At 35.3% G+C, this 15,528-nt stretch overlaps 1 protein-coding gene across 6 annotated transcripts in view; it reads left to right on the top strand.

Moving 5' to 3' along the window:
• Positions 1-15,528, top strand: part of COL4A5 (collagen type IV alpha 5 chain) — a 280,778-nt gene that overhangs the window by 121,513 nt on the left and 143,737 nt on the right. For all 6 annotated transcript variants that reach the window (XR_012091918.1, XM_073013468.1, XM_007992530.3 and 3 more), the window contains exons 4-7: positions 4,313-4,402; positions 9,108-9,152; positions 14,047-14,091; positions 14,177-14,239. Coding sequence is in view for 5 of the 6 variants with exons in the window: in XM_073013468.1 (XP_072869569.1) it covers positions 4,313-4,402; positions 9,108-9,152; positions 14,047-14,091; positions 14,177-14,239 (243 nt within the window). In the remaining variant the exon portion in view is untranslated. The remainder of the gene's footprint in view (positions 1-4,312; positions 4,403-9,107; positions 9,153-14,046; positions 14,092-14,176; positions 14,240-15,528) is intronic.

Raw genomic sequence — 15,528 nt, 5'->3', positions numbered from 1 at the left:
AGCCCATTACAAAACCATCAGATCTTGTGAGAACCCACTCACTATCAGGAGAACAGTGTCGGGGAAACTGGCTCCATGATCCAGTCATCTCCCACCAGGTTCCTCCCTCAACACTTGGGGATTATGTGGTATACAACTCGAGATGAGATTTGGGTGAGAATCCAGAGCCAAATCAGTTTCACTGGTGTATATACTTGTCAAAACTTTTGGCCAGGCATGGTGGCTGACACCTGTAATCCCAGCACTTTGAGAGGCTGAGGCAGGTGGATCGCTTGAGCCCAGGAGTTTGATACCAACCTGGGTAACATGGTGAAGCCCTGTCTCTACAAAAGATATAAAAATTGGCTGGACATAGTGGCACACACTTGTAGTTCCAGCTACTCAGGGAGGCTGAGCTGGGAGGATCACCTGAGCCCAGGAGGTCTAGGCTGCAGTGAGCTGTGTTTGTGCCACAGCACGCCAGCCTGTGCAACAAGGTAAGATCCTGTCTCAAATAACCACCCACCAAAACAAACAAAAAACCCCCAAACTTTTAAAATAGTATACTCTACATATGTATGATTTATTCTATGTTAATTATACTTCAGTAAAACTGCTTTTAAAATGTTTTTAACATAGAAATAAAACATCTAGATTTCCCTGAAAGGAATGTCTCCAAGTGCACATTGCTAAACAAAGAAAACTTGCTAGACCCCTGATGAGATCAAGTTAACCAGTTGACAATATAAAATCTGTGTCACAATCAAACATTAACTAAACCAAGTGTGCTTCTGTCAGTGGCATCAGCATTTACTGGAAGCTGGTAAGGAATGCAAAATCTCAAGCTCTGCAGCTGACCTACTCAATCTAACTCTGGTGTCAGGGCCAGGTAATGTGTGTTTTAATAAGTTCTCCAAGTGGTTCTAATGCAACTTAAAGTTTTATAGCTGACTTAGAGTATCTCAATTTTGGCAGTTGCCAAAGGTCTATTTTCTTGTTCTACCAATTGTAATACATCAGATATTTCTAGTGCTACATAACTACAAAAACAAAATAGACATTATGCAAAAAAGAGAACCAAATTGCCTATAATTGCATTACTTTATTAAATTATCATCTCATTTGTTCATTAAAGGTCTTGCCTTGTCCATATGTTCATATAAATATGTTCATATAATTTCTGCATTTTTACATTATAATCTGAAATAATTTTAATCTCAATTATTATCATAGCAGTTTGTCCTATTTTGTATTTTTCCTATCCTCAGAATTCTAGTATCTTCCTGGTTAATTTTTTCTTCCTTGAGAAACTATTCTTAAAATACTTTTTTATTTTAAAGTTGCATGATTATACAACTTCTTATTGTCATTATAAAGTGCGCTTCCTGAAAATGGTAACACTTTTATGGAAGCCTTTAACTCACAAACTAGTCTACTTCTCAGTACATCAGATTTTTATCCTTCTTAATACTAGCTTATGATATATAAGCCAGCCAAAGGATCACTAAAAGTTGTCCTTTGTATAATTTCCCCTAGCCCTAAATCTTGTATGTTTTTAATTTTTGACAAAAGTATATGCCATATATTTTATTTAATCCATTAAGGAAGTTTATTCATTGAATGAGAATTTACTGAGTATTTGTTCTGTTGGGCACTTAGAATACAAAGTTGAAGAAGACACAATTCATTAGATGAAGTAGTAATGTGAGGGGAGTCAAAGTTATTACAAATTTCTGGCTGAGGTAGTTGGGTTGTGCTATTTCCTGGAATGGAGAAGACAGTAGAACATGAATTCAATGTTGTTTATATCAAGTTTATTCTTAGGAAAATTACAAAATTTTTCGTTGTCTTGATTCTTCATATATAAAATGGAAATATAGTGTCTACCTCATATTAACATTGAGAGTATTAAATAAGATAAAACATGGAAAGAGTTTAGAGTAATTATTTGGCATATAGAAAACACTAAATACATGTTAGCTATTATTATTGTCGTTGAGTTTTAGGTGCCTGTATGCATTCAAGTGGAGATGTTTGAGACAGTTGCCTATGAGAGCCTAGTTTTTTAGGAAAAAGAGTTGGTATTTTAGATTCCCTGGTAAAGAGAGAGAAGGTCAAAAAAGGAATCCAGTATAATATCAGTATTTAAAGGATAGGCAGAGGGAGAGAAATATTATTCCACAAAGGAAAATAAGAATGATATTTTTATGCAAATATGGGCAGGCAGCATAAACCAGTTTTTTTTTTTTTAAGTTTGACCTTTAGAAATAGCCATTTTCTGTTTGTGTTAGCAAATTACAGTAAAATCTACAGTAGAGTAGGCAACAACAAATGTCAACCTTCCCTACCATATGTATTAGGAATTAGATGGAGGATCCCACACCCACCACATCCTTGCTCAAGGCTTCTATAGTTTCTACTTAGTAACCTTAGTACCTTTCAAAGGCTCTGGTATTGATTTTTGAATTCCTTTTGCTACTGTCTGGTGGTTGCCCTTCTCTTTTCTTTACTATAATATTGCTCACTCTGCTAGACAGACCATGATATTATTTGACTGTAGTGCAAGGAGATTTCAGGATATATCATTTATAGGTATATGGTTTTATTAATATCAACAAAATTAAGCTTTTTAGCACCTCCACTTAAAATTTTTAGCTTATTCCTCTCTTATCTGTAGGCAAGATAGCAGTTTTGCTTCTGAGAAAACATGACTTTCTTCAAGTATTATCCTCCAGTTTTGGCAGAGATATGCTCTAAATACCAACTGGGATCCCAAAATGTACCTGTTTTCCTTTCATGAAAATCTACTGTAACTATATTTTTTTTCCTTTGTACTTTGACTGTAATTTGTGATCAGATTTCTACTACTAGTTCTGCCAGTAATAATTTGAGGGAATCTAGCTCTAAAAATTTTAAAACTTAATTTCTTCCCCTTGTTTTATTTCCTTAAAAACAGTTATGTTGAGGTTAATGAATACTAAATTATCATAATTTAATCACTAATTAAAACAACAAAGGGATATATGTCTAGAAAATAAGAAATGTAGTAATATGTCAGCAATAATTATTGTCAAAAATACAGGAATATTTCCGTCTAGTGGAAACTGACCAGAAGTAGTCTTTTCAAAGTACTTGTATTTATCATAGGATGATATTGAATTATTCAGCACAAAATCATCTAAGGTTTTTAGACTAAACTTAGTACTTACAAAACACACACACACACACACACACTTTCAGAGTAGAAATAAAAGTCTTCTGTACCTTAACCTCTGGAGATATGTGTCTTCAATGGCCCATTAGTCAGTCACCTAGTAGATATGGATGCTTTCTCTTTCTCAGGTGCTGTCCAGGCTGTCACTGTGGGTAGGATCTGTTAAGAGGGTTCCCAGAATGAGGTCTGACCAGAGACAGCCTTCAAGCCTTAGGAAAGTAGAGGAACTACTTGTAGCCCTGTAGTTGGGAGCATGTGCCATGAAGCTGTGAGCCTTCGGCGTTCTTAAACTTCATAGTGATGAATTATCTGTGTAACTGGATCCCCTAGTGTTGGAGTTTATACCCTTACTAGGATTGGCTGTATGCAGATTACCTAACCCTAATATGTTAATCTAAATACCATTAGTACACATGGTGGCTCTGCTACCCCACCTTTCTGGCTGTACAGATATTCACATCAGGCTACCCTACTGTAAAGGTGCTGATAAGATATGGTGGGTCCTTACTGGTAGACAGGCAGTCCTCCTGTCCTGGTGATGATAAAGGCTGCAGTTAGAACTCAGACCTGAGTCATAATTCAGGTAATTATTCTGAGTAAAGGAATTAATGGTGGTGTTTTCTATATACTTTTGTTTTCTACAGTGAATGTGTATTCCTTTTTAGTATTAATTTTACAATTAGAAAAAGTAATGAAAGTTTTGATGTTCTGAAGGTTTTTTTCTGGTTAATTTCAAGCCTGGGAACTTGTCTGATGGTTTCCTTTTACCCTTCCCTGCTCTATACTTATTTAATGTAACCCTTACAGATCTAGTTTCCTGGATTTATTGCTATCTTCCCTGTTAAACTCTTGATGTCAGTATGTTTAAATCTCATTTCATTTCTGATATGCTTTTTACAAGAAAGAAAGAGATTACCATATATGATATAATTTCCAGATGGTTTATGTTTTCCCCACTCACATCTTAAGAGGTTTTCTCATGTTAGTAGATACTGTGAATTTACATAATTAAATTAAGTTAGTTTTGTCTAGATAGTCATGTGATCATTTTGAATCTCAACTATGCCTGTGCTTGAAAATTCACAAATGACCTTACCTTTCATTCTCATTTAATTTCAGGGAGAGAGAGGGTTTCCAGGTTTGGAAGGACACCCAGGATTACCTGGATTTCCAGGTCCAGAAGGGCCTCCAGGGCCTCGGGGACAAAAGGTATGTATCATGTTGCCAACCAGTAATGCCAGATGAATTAAGTCATCTTAAATGTGGGACTAGGTGTCACATCAACTAAAAAGTTACTGAATTATAGCCAGAAACTAATACGTAAATGAAACAATGGAATGACAGGCAGTCTGTACTTTATTGTATTTTGTTAAAAAACTAAATATTACTGCCATGTTCAGATGCTTTTGGAAGATGCTGTTGATTTTATGTAGTTATTGACTGCCTTCACCAAAATTAAGTTCTGTCAAGAGCTTAACTGAGCTGGAGAGAGCTGAACTGCCAGTTGTTAGAGTAGCTGATTAAGACAAGAAGCCAAAATGAAAATAACAGTCAAACCTTTACTCACTTACTGCAATATTATAAGCGGAAAGTTAAACTGGAGAAAGTGCTGACTCCCCCACTGTTCTATTTGTTCCCATGGTACATCAACAGCAAAGGTCAGATGGATCAGCACAGATGTTGGAAATCATTTGACTGCTGAGGGAGCTCAGAACGAAAAGCTCCTGCAGTCGTATGGACCCAGGGGCAGGGTGGGAGAAGGAGAAGAGCTAGGAGTGGAAAAGTACTGAGTCAGAGTGCAGAAAAAGTATTTTTATGGTTTCTTTCTCCTCCCATAAGAAGGTCTCCACCAAAAGAGGCCTTTAAATGCAGAAATGCAGTTGAGCACAGCCAGCCATGGGAGCCTGAATCTTTAACTGATACTCACTTCAGAGATTGCAGTGCATTAGCTGTGCACCAAGTCTGCTATGTGGAGAGTAGCTGTCCCTTATGAGGCTTACCAAGAGGACTTTGGTTGGACCCAAACAGTCATAGGTGTTTAGACAAGAGCCATATTCCCAATTCCATACCTTGATTTTTCAGGACCTGAGTGAGAAACATAAGCTGCCCCACCATGGACCTGAATGGGTTGGGCTTTAAAGGACTCTGTAAAAACAGGATAATGTCTGAGGCCACAGTAGATTATGTTCATGGTATTCTAATCAGGATGATCAGGCCTGCTTGGAGAACTGCATGTAAGCATGAGCCCCAGCTATTGCCAAACCAATAATAGATGTCCCATAGCCCACTTGATCTATGTTAGAGAGCCAGGAGGTTTTTTCTTAAGTCTTATGATGGACTGTTCTACTTTGCCAGTTTTCATGGATCTAGGTACAAATGAGGTGCTGGCAATCACAGAGACCCCTCAAAATTGGCCAGCAGGCAGTTAAGGGCTTTATGGTTAGCTAACACTACATGGGCCAAGGAGTTGAGGCTAGTCTGCTTTGTTTCCAAAGCAGTGTCATTAATGACCTCAGCGAGGGTCAAAGACAGGTTGTGAACAACGTTTCCTAATTGAGTGATGCTGACAGTGAGAAGAGTTGTCTGGAGTATTCCCATGAGTAGACCGTAGGTAATGCCAGCTGGCAATTCTCCTGAATAACCAGAGTCTATCTAGTTTTGGAGTTCTCATTTTGTTTTATGTAATGTTTTATGCTTAATGAGAGGGACTGTTTTGAATATTTGAGTATCTCTTATCAATGTCCTATTATGTATGTTACATTGGTAGGAATGTTGAAGGCCTGATTTTTACAAAAGAAATAATATCCCAAGAAGAGTGCACACAGTTCTGGGAATGTAAGAATCATTGGTTACCATGGGGATCAACCAGCTAGAAGTCCCTCCTGGTGGGCAGAGTACTTGAATGAAATTGAAATATTTTTGTAAGGTGGAGGCAGGAATAGAGAAATAAATTGCCACCACCATCGAGGCGAAAATGGCTCCAGTGGCAGATCATATGTCCCTTTTCCCAGATAATTCAATTACTACCATATGGGACAGGAGTGAGTTGACATCCGAGGAGGTATTTTGTTCCTGTGGTATCAGAGACAATTGTTGCAATCTATCAGGTTCAATGTAATAAAGTTAGGGTACCTGAAGTACTAAAATGGTCCATGTTTAGAGAAGTGTCCATTCGTAATAGCAGCACAGCAATCAGATGTTTATCTGCAGGGTTCAGCGATAAGGTGACATATACATTAGTTTGTCAAAAGCAGAGTCGTGTAAACTACATGGGACAGGCAATCAATGAATTTAGTAAGGTGGAAGTCACAAGGTTAGTCTGTGGGAGAAAGGGAAGAGAGGTTAGATCCCTCCCTCCAGCCCCATGGATCAGCTCATGGATCTGGAGGTAGTCTCAACCTATCTGTTGTGAGGACTCTGTCCATTGACTGCCATGTGGGCAGTCTGTCCTATATCATGAGCAAGAATAGCATCTCAATGTGCATATTAAGATATGGAATTGGAAGAGACAATAGTGAACTTAAGACTCAGATAATTTTCTGGGTTTTTTTTTTAAATGACTCTTTTGGCTGAGTGCCTTTTTCCATCTGTATTAGGTAGACTGGTGAATTGATATATGAAAGGGCTACTTCTCATCATTTGCCTGGAAAGGAAAACTGGCTTAAAACCCTTTTCCTTAATTTTATTATTTTATATAATGTTGGTACATCATGTTGTTAAGTATTAAGGAAATCAAATGGATACTCACCAAGTAGTCTTTCCAATAAAGGGAGAAAATTAATTTAAATGCATGAATACTTTTTAACACTTAACTATAATCAGAGCTTAGATTTTGGGAGAATGTTGGTCATGATCTCTGGGAGGATAGCAGTACATCAGGTAGTTTTGTTAGATTTAAGAGCAGAAGGGACCTGTGCTAAATTTCTCAAGTAGAACTTTAGTACTTAGAAAACAGCAGGACCCTAAATGTCTGCATACAATTTTGGTATATGAACTACTCAAATGAATTTCCTGTCTCTAATGGCACATCAAGAGCAAGAGCAACAGAATGATTCTTGTGCACCCAGGAGTAGCACAGAAGTATCAGAGATATCTGAAAGAGTCAAGTGGATGGAATTGAGCACTAACTCGGCAGCAATCCATGCATCCTATTGGCATGGAACAACTCAATGAATACCAGCTTGGACTAGACCGTCGCACTCCTCAACATATTGGAACTAGTTAAGTTATCCAAAACTAAGACACGATCTTGTGAAAATGAAGTGGCAACTCCAGTGCACTGAGATTAAACTTCAGCCATGTTATAGAAATAGGCATTTTGGAAGAGAATTAAGTTAAGCTACAGGAAAAGTTACATTTCTTGTATCTAAGTTTACTTGGGATTAGGGACTGAGTTTCTTGCACCCCATGCTTGCTGAGAGATGGCAGTTTTAATAAAGATTTGTGTTCAATTAAAATAAGTTACCTAAATTAGAACTCCTTTGAAATAATTTAGTATTAACTAGGACTATTCTACAATAACATGATCATTTATAAAGGTGTGCTTGTATGCAGGTTAAGTTTAGAAAGCAGTCCAATTTTTTTTGTGATTTCATTTCAATTATCTGAAAAGAGAGAAGGTAAACTGCTTTCTAAACTTTCAGGATTCTGAATTTGAAGCATTGTGTGCTTCTATGTCCAGTATGACTCCATGTTTCCCCGAACAGCTGAATTTATACCCTTTATGTGATTGGGTATTCTGGTACATGTGTATGTTAACATATATACTAAGTCAAAAAACTTGTAGGATTATTCTTTAATCTGTACACTCGTAATTTTCCAAAGGTTTTTTTATTCTAAAAAATCAAATTTAGTTAATTTTTGATAGGCAGTATGTTCATGTCATTCAAAATAAATTAAGAGGGTATACAATTAAAGTTCTGCTTTTCACCTGTGTCCATTAGTCCCTGAGTTATGCACACACACTTTAACAACCTTTGTTTGTAAAATAGTAGCACATTGAACACACAGTTTGACCTTTGTTTTTAATTTACTATACATTGTAGACATCATATTATCAATATATACAGAACTTCCTCATTTTGTATAACTGCATTGTATTTCATTGTATATATAAACCATAACTTAACATTGTGTACATATAAACCATAAATTATTAAGCTAGTCCCCTGTTGATAATTATTTAGGTAGGTTTCAATTTTTTGCTATTAAAAGTTCCTTTTCCTTGGGGCAGAATTAGGTTTTTTAATTCCGATTTTTTAAAGAAAATAGTTAATGAAAACTCAGTGAGGTAAGACTCAATTCTCAGTAATGCGGTTGTGACTAGAAATGGGTACATATATTAACATACACACATGAGTAGGTTCTTTTGTATGGAACTGACAGCTAGAAAGGAAAGTTTATGGTTTTTTTTAAATCGTTCTCAAGCTATGCCAATACAAAGTGCATTATAAAACAAAGCAGAGGTTTAAAAACAGCAGATTCAAGAACAGCACATATTTGGGCTCAGAGATGATGCTCATTATACAAGCATGGCAAGCAGATTAACATAATGTGGTAACTGACCAGACTTTCAACTCCTATTTTGTTTATAAATAAATTATTTGGGGAATGATTGTATCAATATTTTATCTTTGTTTTCTTGTATGGTTCATAATTAACTTTATAGGTATAAAATTTCATTCATATGTCAGCGATTTCCTTCTCAGGAAATAAAGGCCTTTCTTATTTGGGGTCATACAATTTACCTCAATGCTTTCAGTCTCAATAGTAATTGCTTCTTCCTTGGGTGTATAAGTTTTTCACTAACTTTCACAGATGTTTACAGTAGTTTAAATCTCCTATTTTATAATTGAAAATTAGTTATTTGAGGACTTTTTTGAAGGAAAAAAACTAAAAATATTGCATTTTTCAGGGTGATGATGGAATTCCAGGGCCACCAGGACCAAAAGGAATCAGAGTAAGTAGTATTTTCTCTATATCAAATACTTTGTTGGTGGAAACAGATAAAGAACAATGAAATATTATGAGACAGTTGGAAAAGACCCATATTAAAAGGCAGGAAGATAAATACAGTCTTCAAAAAATTACATTTAAGAGTTGGTATATGTCTGTAACTAACCCTTCTTTAGTATTTTGATAGCTATTATATATGTGTATATATATATGTCTATTTAATATAAAATGATTTTAAAGTAGCTTATGGTTGAGAATTATGAAAGTCTTGAATTCTAAAGTTTGTCATTTAATTAAAAATCTGTATCATATAGTTGGTTTAAACCAGAACTTCCTAACTAGTGTGATTATCTCAGCCTAGGTCCAGAAGGCTGGTTACCTCAGACTGTATATCCTCCTAGTGTACCATGTATAAACATTATCATTCTTTTGTGTATCTGGAAGAGAATAAGTTTAGTTTAAACCACTATATTAAAGAATAACTATTTTGGAATACTGCATTTCTTCAAATCTAACGTGCGTGACTTTTCAAGTCTTGAGGCTCTGAAAAGTAAAGATGCATCTCAAAATTGAAATGTACATTTAGTATAATTTTTTCTCAAAAGCTTTTAAGTTGACATATGTCTTACCGTGTATTTTACAACTGAGAGGAAACTGTAGTTTAAAAAATAGTACTGGCTTTTAAAAAATCACATTTAGCTTTTCTGAACCTCAGCTTCTTCATTTGTTAAGTTAGAGAGCTAAACAGAACAATCTCCAAGGTCCCTTTTAGCTCTGAAATACTGTGTTCATAGATTGATGAAGCTCCCTAATTTGAAAATAAAATACATAATTGGTGACATAGCATGTTTACATGTGTGACAAAGATAACCATTTGATCTTCAGAAATTTAGTAGATGTATAAATTTTACAAACATTAAAAATATTATATTTGCTATATACTTCTTAAAAGCGTGTAGCTTGCCTTGTGTGCATCTTATGACTGATACGGATAGGGTACTGGAAAAGCAGGTAAGAAACTCAAAACCCTTAGTTTATTTCAGCAGACATAATTCTTTATTTTTCTGTAAAAATTGATATCAATATACTATTAAAGCTCTTTATAATAATATAAATAATTTTTAATATCCCTATAGTTAACATTAACTATGTTCTATATTCTAAGCACTATTTAGACTAAAAAGAATTGGCTGTTTTCTCAGTTCTCATTGCAGGTGTTTGATTGAGATTGCTTTGATACTCCATGTGCCTCAACTAGAACTCCAGTTCTTGGGAATAGGTGGCCTGATAGTTTCTGCATCCTCAGGTGTCAGCTCACAGACAATTCTTGACATGGAGAATTTTGAAGACATTATTGTGGGAACTGATAAAAATATACAAATGTACAGAGCATATAGTATAATGACCCCCCGTGAACTCATCACCCAGCTTCAAAAATTAACAACATTTTGATAGTTTTGTTTAACATATACCTTACCTCTGTATTTTTGGAATATTTTAAGGTAAATCCCTTGCATCATTCATTCTACCAATGAAAACTTCAGCATGCCCCTCTAACTAACAACCACATAACAACTAAACCATCATCATACCTTTAAACATTAGGAATAGTTTTTCAGTACTCTGACGTTCAGTCCACATTCAGTTTTCCTCAGTTGTCTGAAAGATGTCCTTTTATAATGGTTTATTCAACTTAGACCCAAGCAAGTTCCATGTATTGCTTTGGGTTGCTGTTCATTAAACTTGTTTTATTATGCCATCAGAAAAACTGGGCCATTGTACTGCGTTCCACATTCTGGATTTGGCTGATTTGTTTCTTCATGATGTCATTTAAATTGTTCCTCTGTCCCCCATATTTCTTGCAAATTTCAGGTTGCCTTGGAAGAGGCACTAAAGAACTTTCTGGGAGTACAGAATTGTACACTTAAGATTGGTATATTTTGCTGTATGTAAATCATACTGCAATAACATTAAAGAAAATAGGAAAAAGTATACTTTATAGGTAGTGTTGTGAACCTACCTATTGAATAACCTTATGCAGCATGAATATCAGGCTATTCTTTTTTTTTTTTTTTTTTGATGTTAGGTTTGATCAGTATTCTCAGATAACATTAGCCTGATTCTGCCATCAAAAATTTCCCTGTCAACTTACACTAATGATTTGGCACCCATGGATGGTCATTATTTTGTTCAGACTTGTAAGATGCTGATTTTTAAAACTCTATTAATCATTCATTTATTAGCTGGAATTCTAATAAGGATGAGTTGCTACACCAGAAACTTCAAGTGGTCATCAAGGAAAGTTCTTTGACTTTTTGTTTTCATTATATGCACATGGAATTTGTGTGTTTCAATCAATTGTAGTCATTTTTTTGAAGTCCAGTTTGTCCCATCTTTTGCCTGTGAAAGCCTTTTAAAGTTGACTCCTGTCCTGTGTTCTTTTCAGAAAACTCCACTGATCTTTGATAACTTCTTGCTTTTTGGCACAGCAAGCTCTTTCAGGCTCATCCTTTGCATTTTCCCTTTAGATCTGAAATGGGCCATATCTCTGATTCCAGGTTCTTTTTAGTGAAAAATGTGATTTAGATACCACAGTCCGAATGTTACGGGTTTTTATTGCTACTGGATTTGTCATTGTTTCAATGTCTTCTCAGTGGAAATATGTATTTTTAAGAGAAAATTAACATGAGTTCATATTATTACTTCCAATTGCAATTTAAAATTAAGAAAGGTTTTGTATACTTATTATCTCTCCCCCTCATCTCTCTCTCTGTTGAGGTGAAAATGTTCATTCCTAATAACATAAATGTAATTTCTTATTTGCTTTTTCCTACAATCTGCCTATTTCCTACAATATGCTTCAAAATAACAATGTATAATTTAACAAAATAACAATTTAAATTTTAATAGTGATAATAGGATTCTTGAGAGCCATTAATTATTTATTTGCTGGGATTTTCCCCTTTGAATTGACCAGTTTTGCTAAAGAATTACAGTCAAGACACCATGTTTGATGAAAGGCACTTGAAGTAATTCTTTTCTCTGTATGGTTTTGTCAACAACTTGAAACATAAGTACACTGGATCCAATTTATTTTTCATTTTTAATGATTTCCTTTTTTACCTTTTAAAAAATTTTTAAATTATTTAAAACGTCTATGTGGTTTTATAAGACAAGGTGTAGTCAGAGATGCTTCCCTTTCTTTCTTGCCATTTCCCTAGTGTTTTAATCTTCCTTTGAGAGGTAATCATTAGTTTTTACACAGTAATCATAGTTTTACATGATGTGAATGTGCCATAATTTATTTAGTCATGTTCCTGTTGGTGGTCATTTGAGTTGTGTATTAGTCTGTTCTCACACTGCTTATAAAGACATACCCAAGACTAGGTAATTTATAAAGGAAAGAAGTTTAACGGACTAACAGTTCCACATGGCTCAGGAAGCCTCACAATCATGGCAGAAGATGAAAGAAGAGCAAAGGGACATCATACATGGCAGCAGGCAAGAGAAAATGAGAGCCAAGCAAAAGGGGAAACTCCTTATAAAACCATCAGATTTTGTGAGACTTACTACCACAAGAACAGTATGGGGAAACTACCCCCATGATTCAATTATCTCCCACCGGGTCCCTCCCACAACATGGGGGAATTATGGGAGCTACAATTCAAGATGAGATTTCGTTGGGGACACAGCCAAACCATATCAAGTTGTTTCTAATTTTAACTATAACTGGTTATATGATTGTTTCTAAACTTTAGCTATAAGAATGCTGCAGTTGTTAACTTTGTTTCTCATATTTTGTTTAATAATTTCTAGGGTATCTTTAGGATAGATTCTTAGAAGTGAAATGCTAGGTCAAAAGGCAAATGCATGGGTAGCTTTGCTAGATATTTCCAAATTTCCCTCCACAGCGTTTGAATCTTCATTAGCAGTATATGAGAATACTTTTTCACCATAGCCTCACCTACAGAGAATATTGTCAAACTTGTATTTTTGCCAATCATGACAGAGAAATTTAAGAATTTTGGGAGTGATCACTGTTAATGTCTTCAGGGGCAATATATTTGCTCCTCCCCCATCCCCTGCTGAATTAATTTTTCATCACAAACCTGGGAGATCTTTATCCATTAGAAGAGACATTTCATCCACGAATTTGCCTCCTCCTAATAAGTGCAATGAAGACAATACTCCCTCGAATTGAAGTTTCTTTTATAGTTTTCAATAAAAGACATGCACACGTATGTTTATTGCAGCACTATTCACAATAGCAAAGACTTGGAATCAACCCAAATGTCCATCAGTGACAGATTGGATTAAGAAAATGTGGCACATATACACCATGGAATACTATGCAGCCATAAAAAAGGATGAGTTTGTGTCCTTTGTAGGGACATGGATGCAGCTGGAAACCATCATTCTTAGCAAACTATCACAAGAACAGAAAACCAAACACCGCATGTTCTCACTCATAGGCGGGAACTGAACAATGAGATCACTTGGACTCGGGAAGGGGAACATCACACACCGGGGCCTATCATGGGGAGGGGGGAGGGGGGAGGGATTGCATTGGGAGTTATACCTGATGTAAATGACGAGTTGATGGGTGCAGCACACCAACATGGCACAAGTATACATATGTAACAAACCTGCACGTTATGCACATGTACCCTACAACTTAAAGTATAATAATAATAAATAAATTTTAAAAAAAAAAGAGACTTTTAAACACATATAAGAGATTTTTCTCTAATGTTTCAAAGAACAATGAGTGGTAATAAATAGTGAGACACATTTTTTCCAAATCTATTCTAAAATAATTTTCATAATATCCTTAGGTAGGATATTATTTTATTGTTATTGGTTGTCATTTAGTTTAAGGATTTTATTTCTTCTTATAGGGTCCTCCTGGACTTCCTGGATTTCCAGGGACACCAGGTCTTCCTGTAAGTAGCATTTCACTTTTTAGTTTGAAACCTCTTGAAAAGTAATCTAAGACATATTATACATGTGTTGTGTCGCTTTTCAAAGGGAATGCCAGGCCATGATGGGGCCCCAGGACCTCAAGGTATTCCTGGATGCAATGGAACCAAGGTGAGATCCATCCACTTAATCTTAGGTAGTATACTTGACAATAATTAACTTAAAAACCTAAAGAAATCAATATGAAGAATGTAGAAGAAGGGATATAGTGGCTTCAGGTCTAGGATATTACATAAAGTATGCTCTGACTATAATTTTCTATATATTGAACTATCAATAATTTCATTAAACATTTATAATTAGGTGGGATGTTGCATTGGGTTGAAGATTACTTACCAAATCCTTTTTTGCCTTTAGCATAAAGTAGGATGAGAATTAAAACAGAATTAGGACATATATGTTTCAAATATTATATCAGTTGTTGAAAGTAACACTTCTGAATGTCATTCATTTGCTTTGCCATTATTAAAAACCTAGGTACAATTTATGTTTTCAAATATTTCATGTTTTTAAGTTTTTTTTAACACACCAAATAACTTCCTTAAGAAAAATCTTAAAAAATTATATGTAATGCAGCACATCCATTTTTACTATAAACCATCAGTATGAAACCTGAAACTTCTTCATCGGCAAAGATGATACGTTTAACAATTTTAAATAACCCTAACTTTAGATACGGCAAACTTTTTTTTTCTGATCCAATGTTTCTTCTCTTTAGTCGACTGTTGGATTGAATATAAAGTAATAGATAGCAAGAAAAAATGAGGAAATTTTGCTCTTCTTGTAAGCTTACATATTATAACCAATTCTTATTCCCTCCCCTTTCTCCTTTTCCTTTAGGTTAATGCAATATATTGTTATTCTCTGTATTTTCTTTTGTTATTTTCTGTTTTTCACATAATATTCTGTAAAACTATTCATAAAATACCTTAGATCCTTCTTTCTTTCTTTTTTTTTTTTTTTTTTTTTTTTTTTGAGACGGAGTCTTGCTCTGTTGCCTATGCTGGAGTGCAATGGCATGATCTTGGCTCACTGCAACCTCTGCCTCCCGGATTCAAGTGATTCTCCTGCTTCAGCTTCCTGAGCAGCTGGGATTACAGGCATGTGGCACAATGCCCAACTAATTTTTTTGGTATTTTTAGTAGAGATGCGGTTTCACCATGTTGGTCAGGCTGGTCTCGAACTCCTGACCTCTTGATCCACCCGCCTTGACCTCTCAAAGTGCTGGGACTACAGGTGTGAGCCACTGCGCCTGGCCAGATCTTTCTAACTAATGGCATATGTCAGATTTTATATAGGGCATATTTTTAAAATAACTCGAACAAACTATTTTGCATTACAATGGCCATATTTTGTGATAATTACTGTACTATATACTTGAGGCAGTATAGTTCTTTTCA

The sequence above is a fragment of the Chlorocebus sabaeus genome, chromosome X (genome assembly GCF_047675955.1).
Source record: "Chlorocebus sabaeus isolate Y175 chromosome X, mChlSab1.0.hap1, whole genome shotgun sequence".
Taxonomy (NCBI): Eukaryota; Metazoa; Chordata; class Mammalia; order Primates; family Cercopithecidae; genus Chlorocebus; species Chlorocebus sabaeus.
The sequence above is the reverse complement of the archived record's forward strand: the minus strand, read 5'-3'. Positions and strand labels throughout refer to the sequence as shown.